Below are 8,625 nucleotides of genomic sequence, written 5' to 3'. Positions count from 1 at the left end.
AACATTAGTCGATTTGTGTCTGCATCATAAAGTTATTCTCGATTGAAAATGTCAGTTTACGAGCCAAATTCTCGTCATTTGCGGGAGGTTTTAATTTTTTGCTTCAATATGAAGAACTCTGCGGCTGAGGCTCATCGAATGCTCTCAAATACTTATGGTGAGGCCGCTATTAGTGAAAGAACGTGTCGTGAGTGGTTTCAACGCTTCAAGAACGGATTTTGACGTCCAAGGTCATGCTCTGTATTTGGAGGGACCAGTTCGGCGTAGTGTATTATGAACTGTTAAAACCGACTGAAACAATCACAGGCGATCGAACGCAATTGATGCGTTTGAGCCGAGCATTGAAAGACAAACGGCCGCAACGAGAGACACGATAAAGTGATTTTGTAGCATGACAATGCTCGACCCCATGTTGCGAAAGTGGTCAAGACATACTTGGAAACGTTGAAATGGGAAGTCCTATCCCACCCGTATTCTCCAGACGTTGCTCCCTCTGACTATCACTGACTTGTTTCGATCAATGACACACGGCCTGGCTGACCAGCACTTCCGGTCTTATGAAGAAGTAAAAAATTGGATCGATTCGTGGATAGCCTCAAAAGATGACCAGTTTTTTCGACGCGAGATTCGTACGCTACCCGAAAGATGGGAGAAAGTAGTGGCCAGCGATGGACAATACTTTGAATCATAAATATATAACCAGTTTTTTATAATAAAGCCTAGAATTTCGGAAAAAAAACAGCGGAAGCAAAGTATACCTAATAGTTTAACATCTTAACATTCAGATCATTGTATTTAAAGTAATGCAAGCATAACAAGGCGAATTCTAACCCATGGGGCTAGAGGGGAGCGCGAGGCGTGAGGGGTATTCGTAGGCGCAGAGGGGAAGGCGCGGGGAGTACTGGTAGGCACGGGGAAGGAGGAGGAGGGCGTAGGAAGTCCCTAGCGCTATCGATGTTTATAATGATACATGATGCCGCCATGTTGTGGCATCACGTATCTCTGAGGACCGTCATCCCAACGCCATCCCGCCGCCACCCCGCCGCCGCGTTCACCCCAAAATGCGTTTTCGGGCCGCGGCAGACCCCGCGTTCACCCCAAAATGTGGTACTATAACGCGAACAAGATGTTTTGTCTAAGTGACACATCATTGATGTGTTCTCACAGTTCTTTTTTTCAAGGTCAGAAGCATCGATAAAGATATTTATCTAGGAAGAACCGTGAGATCGGTGACACGTCGTCACTACTGCGACCCAATAGAGATGGTAGATAAAGGGACAAAAAAGTCACAAATGGAATATATAATGGGATCATAAGCGCGCGGCATCTCAGTTGGCGCCTTTAAAGATTACCGAATCGCAATAAGTATAATGCGAAATGTATGATTGACCATCGTGCAGACGTTGAGGACATGGAGGGTGTGAATGCAGAGAAGTTATTTGAAGCAATAGAAATAGAATTTGATAATATAATGGATGATGTAGAAGTCGAAAATATCAGAAACGTTGAGAACATAGTTAACGTAGCCGAGTATATTAGAAATGGATCCGGAACAGTTCGCGAATATCAGAGAGGAAGTGTTCGAAGTATTCGAAGAAATGGAAGTAGACTTTGAGAATATGGACCAAGAGTCATCTGACGAAGAAATGCTATCCGATGTGGATGCTAGTGATATGAGCAAGTATGAAATCGATCGCGTAGAAAAATTTGTACAGTCTTCGGAAATCCATACGTTGAACGTTCGTACTAAACACTGTGTGAGCCATTTATTATATAACGGGTGGTGCTTTAACTGTATGCACAGCATGCATGATTCGTATAGTTGACATTAACGATGTAGGAATATATCACGTCAGGGAGCATGAGACTGATTCTTTCAGTAGGCTAGACGGCAAGTCGTGCACGAATTGCAGAGGACCTTTGTACAATATATTCTCATGCAGCATGTGCCCACTCTGCACATATTAAAAAAGAACTATTGTGAACATTGAAAATATGTGGGAAGACTATAATGTAGATGATGTGCTGTATATTTTCGATAATTTGCAAAAAAGAGACACAGATATGCGAATATCGACGGTGCAATTCCTACGCGATCGAGAATTAGGTATACATGATGAAAAACATGGAATAGTTATTAAAGAGCCCGTTTCTGACTGTCTTTACTCGCGCGAAAGTATATCCACGGTTACGAGACAAATGTTAAGAAGACGATGAGTATGAAAAGAGACATTGGTGGAATAGAAATGTAATAAAGGACGATTATTATTGGCGAAAAAAATCGCAGATAAGAGCCAAGATTGGTGCATTAAGATTCCCGCGGATAATGAAAAGTGTGTTGAACTGGTGATTATTGACAATATATGAATTTCGTGATCGCGATCTTGCACTAAAACTGTTTTTCAATAGATGCGACGAACAATGCTTTGAGTGCGAACAGTGCACTTTCGCAAACAAACATAATAAAAAGGTGATTAGAACGTTATGATATTCTAGATATGTCACGATGTTGCAACGTGACTGAACGAGTTACGTGCAAGTGCTCCGTGGAAGAATGCGACGTGTTCTAAAAACTATGAAAAGACATGGAAAATCATGAGCGAGTGGAACGCGAACTGTTGGAGCAGTGCGGTCGCTACTCTGGTGTTTCGCGACTACAACGAGTGCATCAAGCAGCTCGAAGAACTTTGTCGTGCTAAGCGTCCGCGCCTCGCCGTTGGACATAGACAATCCGTGGTGGCGAGAATCGCGTGACTCGCGGGTGCAAAGTCGCGAGTAGCAACGATCTCTTGTCTGGCGAGAGATCAACGTCGCGTTCGAGAGTCGTATATTGACAGGTGCGGTGATAAACTCTAATCACATCGAGCCGCAACGATTTTTAAAAGACACTGGAAATGTAGCTCTAGAACGAGTGCGAGACGCTGTAGAAAGACGGTAATATAAAAGTGAACACCACGTTCAACGATGAGTTCGCAACGAAGGATAAACGTGCTAATAAGAGCTTAGTTACAAAGAACAGCGAGATATACCGATATACCAATTTGCGCGTGTGATACGAGCAGCACGTATCATCGAGCCTATCCATCGCTCGAAGAGTTCCAGGAACGCGACAGCGGGTGGGCATTGTCACGTATATTGAATTTGACTATCAATGTGAACAAACTAAATCCCCTGCGCGCGGGATGTCACATCGAAGTGCCACGAGAAATAGCGATGAAACGAACGGTAATCAGTGTACGACGGGACAATGCGTGCTTCGCGTGGTCGGTGGTCGCCGCTCTGTACCCAACTGAAAAGTATACGAATCGTCCTATCCGAATTATATGACAGTATAATTGAATCTCACAAACATTGAGTTTCCAATAACTTTAAAAGACATTTCTCAATTCGAACGGTTGAACGCGGTGTCGATCAACATGTACGACATCAAGAATAAACAAGTCGTTCCTTTGTTGCTCACCGATAACAAGAAGGAGAAGCATGTCAATCTCCTGTATCTACAAGATTCATACAACCTTGGCCACTTTGCGTGGATAAAAAAATCTATCGCGTCTTGTGAGCTCGCAGATTAATGGGAAAAAAAACAAGAAATTTTTCTGCGATCGGTAAGTATAATAAGAAAAGCCAATAAAAAAAACAGTAAAAAAAGAAATAATGAAAAATGATTTCTCTATTATTTACAAGTGTTTCCATTACTTCAATTCGTACGAAAAATTGCAATTGCATGAAGTGGACTGCCATCAACGACTGCGCCATCCGACTGCCGAGCGAGGACGACAAGTGGCTCGAATTGGATAACTGCAGCAACCGGGAACGAGTGCTGTTCATCATCTATGTCGATCTGGAATGCATCCTACGTAAGACAGAATCCGACGCGTTGAAGAAAGACGCGTTGTCGTACGCGTATCAGCGGCATGAAGCGTTTAGCATAGGCTATTACGCACGATGCGCGTACGACGATACATTATCGTCGTATTACTTCCGTCGCGATGAAGGCTGTATAATCTGGTTCGCGCAACAACTCAACGATTTGGCACATCGCGTGAAAAATATCGTATCCGCCAACGTGCCCATGGAAACATTGTCTAAACAGCAATGGGAGGCATACTGTAGCGCATTGTCACATCTGGGAGAAACCGTTCGCGCCGGACGATACGCGAGTCCGCGATCATTGTCATCTCACCAGTAGATACCGCGATCCAGCGCATTCAAATTGTAACTTAAATTATAAAAATTCGTTCTATATTCCGATTGTATTTCACAATTTATCGGGCTAGGATGCTCATTTTATAATTAAAGAAATTGCTACTGCATACGATGGACATGTAGATGTACTACCGATAATGAAGGAAAAATATATTTCATTCACCAAATATGTCGATAGCACCAAAGACAAAACTGAAAAGAATTTTCAGAAAAATTAAGATTCATTGATTCTTTCAAATTTCTAAATGCAAGCCTCGATAAACTGGCGTCCTATCTCGGCAAAGATAAATTAAAAATTGTACATTCCGAATTTTGCAAGCTCAGCGCGGAGGATTTCGATCTTCTCACACGAAAAGGTGTCTTTCCGTACGAATACATTGACTGCGTCGAAAAATTGCAGAACACGCGCTTACTACCGCGCGAATTATTTTTCAGTTCGTTGACAGGCGATACCGTATCCGAGAGCGATTACGCTCACGCCGTGAACGTATGGCAGCGATTCTCCATCCGAACGCGAGTACAGTGATTTGTACTTGAAAACTGATGTCTTGTTATTAGCCGACATTTTCGAAAATTTCCGCAAGTGTTCTCGCATTGCGAGTTACTGTCTCGATCCCGCGCATTATTATACATTGCCAGGTTTCACGTAGGATGCCATGCTGAAACATACGCATGTAAGATTCGAGTTGCTCACCGATATTGATATGGTCATGTTCATCGAGCGCGATATACGCGGCGGTCTGTCAATGTTCCAACAGATGTGCACAGGCTAATAACAAGTACATGCGTTCATTCGATCCATCGAAACCATTGTCATACTTGATATACTACAATGTGAATAATTTGTACGGATGGACGATGTATCAACCTTTGCCATACGCCGAATTTCAATGGATCGCTGTGAGCTTTGATGTGAACGCGATCGTTCCGGATTCATCCGGTTATATTCTCGAGGTGGATCTCGAGTATCCGCAGCATCTACATGACCGACACACTGACCTACCTTTCTGCCCAAAGCGCGATAAACCCGGCAAGCGCGAAGATAAACTTCTAGCGACGTTGTACAATAAGCAGCGTTACATCATCCACTATCGCAACCTGCAGCAATGTATTCGTCACGGTCTTCGCGTAACAAAGATCCACTGGGTGCTACAATTCGCTTAATCTCCATGGCTCCGCGATTAAATTGAACTCAATACACAATTTAGAACGCGCGCAAAAAACGATTTCGAAAAAAATTTGTATAAACTAATGAACAACGCGGTATTCGGTAAGACCATGGATAATGTGCGCAATCAATGATGTAAAATTGATGTAAAATTAATAACAAAATGGGACGGACGGTATGGGGCGGAGGCAATGATCGCGAAACCGACAGCCGCAGTGTCTTTGCGGGAAATTTAATCGCCGTCGAAATGCGCAAACTCGAGGTAAAGTTCAACAAGCCGATTTACATGGATATGTGCATATTCGATATATCGAAAGTCTGCTTGTACGAATTTCATCACGAGTCACACATGTCACCGATGTATCGCGATAAATGCAAGATCATGTACACCGACACGGACAGTCTCATTTATTATATAGAATGCGACGATGTTTACAAGAATATGAAACGCGATATCGCTAGATTCGACACGAACGATTATCCGGCAGACAACGTGTACGGTATGTCTCTCGCGAACAAAAAAGTACCCGGCTTGAAGGAAAATAATGGTGCGATAATGACCGAATTCGTTGATTAATAGCGAAGATGTACGCGGTGAGAGTGGACGGCAAGAAGGACACTAAAAAAGTTACTTTGTAAAGAATAACGTCGTAGCGCAAACGATAACGTTCGATGATTACACGCGGTGTTTGAACGAAGAGATCGAATAACTCGCCATCATCGTGTATACGATTGAAATTACGATCTAAATTACACGAGGTATACATGATATCCGAATCGAAAATCGCTTTGAGTCCATATGATGATAAACGATACGTCGTACCGGAGACGTTACCGTGGGGGCATTGGCGGATATCTTTATAATATATGTTACTATTATGTATTACTTATTGTAATTTACACTTTTTTCACATTTATACAAATATTATTAACATGTTTTTATGTAATAGCATTTATTATTAGTATTATGATTACTATACTTTCATATAATACATATCATATGTTTTTAACATTTATATACTACTAGTATTTTTTACATTTTATGTATCCCATATTTCTTTTTATCATTTATGTATATTATTATTATGTACTACTATTATTTTTTCATTTCATGTACATTTATATCTGTATATTCCAAAACGAAGATGGAAAGGATAATAAAAAAAAATACGTTTATATATTTATATTGATATATTTTTATATGTAGAAATAAAAATACACGAATCAAAATTTTATCAAATGATATTGTTTTTGTGTATTCATGAATTGTAATCCATCGAATCCCAGCCATTTGACGTACACCTTATCTTCTTTCCTGCGCAGTATTTTCTCCACGAGATACACGTCCAGATGAGTAGCGCGATGCAATTCATGCTCGTAAAACACTCCAGCGACGGATTTTCCGCGATAATCCTCGAATAGATAGGTTACGGGATTGGTACGCTGTATCTTAACGATTGTAAACACCTCGGTGGTCCAATTTGGTGTGTAACCCTTCTCAAAAATCGTCTTGCTCACGCGTACCGAATTGCCCACTTTAAATTTTGACGGACCAGCAATCTTTATCGCGCTGTACACCATGTCCAAGAGTCTTTCGGCGATCGCAGGAGTTACGTGAGTAGGTCGCATGCCAATAATCCGATACGCGGATTGTAATCTGACACGAGACGCTCGTCGATTCACTTGTAATTGCCGTTGAGTGTAAACATCTTCCATATGTCGTTTTTGAGCGTGCGATTGAACCGCTCGACTACTGACGCTTTCAATGTCGAATACGTGGAATAGTGATTAACGTGTTTTTTTAAGATTTTCTGCACATCGGCGTTGTAAAATTCCTTCCCCATATCCGTTTGTAAATTTTTCGGATATCTTTCACTCGCTCGAATTATCTCAGCGATAACATTAGCCGTCTCGCTTCCACTCTTGCTCTTGAGTGGTACGGCCTACGCGTTCTCAATCATCGATGACGGTGAGTATTTAATGGTGGCCTCTGTTGAAGCCTGAGTACGGACGCATCTCGACGATATCAGCCTGCCACAGATCGTCGTATCCTCGAACTATGACACGCCTTCGCGGAAAATTTCTTCTCGCCGGAGTATGCAATTCCTCGACGAGTCGACGTCTCTCGGAGCTAAGTTTTCTCTTTTCGCTGAATCTCTTTTTCATGATTCAACGCGTAATACACAGAGCAAAAGAATTTTTTTTTCTCACTGATACTACTCGACTGACTCGTTTCTATACGCGATTTAATTTATAATAAGACCAGCTTCGCGAAGTTTCTCAATGATCGATAATATCTCGTTGTCACGAGCGTTGTTGCCCGCTCGGTGCGAAGCGTCGAGCAATCGTAGACGATTCATCAGTTCGTTGGGAGCATCCCAATACACGTAATCAATCACGTTGTCATTCAATATCATTGCATCATTGAGGCAGATCCCTTTCCAGATTTCTTCTTCTGTTTCTGTTGTGACAACATTAACGGCGCGATTACGTATTTGTATTTGTATCTCTTATTGCTCAATAATCGGTCCTGCGATTGATGCTTGTGTTTGTGTGCGTTCGCCAGCAGCATGCTCTTGTACTTGTTCATATCGTCTTCCGTATAAAGGAGATGGTCAGGAATTCTCTTGAAAATCAACTCATAAAGACCAAGTGTACCGACGTATCGTACACGATCACCGATAATTATGTTGCCCGCATCATCCACGTCGAAACGTTTATTGCCAAACATCAATCCATCCTTGTGTAGGTAAACGCACACATAATCTACACATAATCTATATCGCTCTTTTGTTTATCTCGCGTTCCTCTCAGGATAGTCTCGACGTACTTTTGACCTAGCGGGCCCAAGCTGGCTCGTAAATGCCTCTCGACCTTCCGACGTTTGCAACCGATTTTGAACCTTCGTCGCTAGCAAGTCTTCCGTCGTTTCGAAAACATTGTCCAACGACTCTATCGTCGGTACGATTTTGCTACGTGGTGTGGAAGTTATCGGCTGTACACGATCGTGCGATCGATCATCGGATTTACGCGGAGTCGCAGAACGCTCGAATGTCTCGTTCGCTTTCTCTCCCTCCTCCTCCTCCTCTTTCTCCTCTTCCTCCTCCTCTTTTCTCTCACGCTTGGAGGCAGATGCTGCGTTATCGTCAACTGTCTCTTTATCGCGCCTACGGGGCTGTCAACGATCTGCTGCAGAGGTTTAATAATAGGTTTAAAATGCCTGTCCAATGCCATGTCCTCCTCGATTCTAT

The 8,625-nt window shown here is 42.4% G+C and overlaps 1 protein-coding gene and 1 pseudogene across 1 annotated transcript; one reads left to right on the top strand and one right to left on the bottom strand.

Annotated features, from left to right (window-relative positions):
• Positions 1–4,910: 4,910 nt before the first annotated feature.
• On the top strand, positions 4,911–5,370 carry LOC105617377 (annotated as a pseudogene).
• A 1,228-nt stretch (positions 5,371–6,598) lies between these two features.
• Positions 6,599–7,090, bottom strand: LOC105617376. The gene has a single exon (XM_012198934.1). The coding sequence runs from the start codon at positions 7,088–7,090 to the stop codon at positions 6,599–6,601; it is 492 nt and encodes a 163-aa protein (XP_012054324.1).
• Between the last annotated feature and the right edge of the window lie 1,535 nt (positions 7,091–8,625).

This window comes from Atta cephalotes (genome assembly GCF_000143395.1).
Source record: "Atta cephalotes unplaced genomic scaffold scaffold00012, whole genome shotgun sequence".
Taxonomy (NCBI): domain Eukaryota; kingdom Metazoa; phylum Arthropoda; class Insecta; order Hymenoptera; family Formicidae; genus Atta; species Atta cephalotes.
The sequence above is the reverse complement of the archived record's forward strand: the minus strand, read 5'-3'. Positions and strand labels throughout refer to the sequence as shown.

Coding starts and splice junctions, on each gene's coding strand:
- LOC105617376 (XM_012198934.1), bottom strand. CDS start 7,090: ATGGAAGATGTTTACACTCAACGGCAATTACAAGTGAATCGACGAGCG.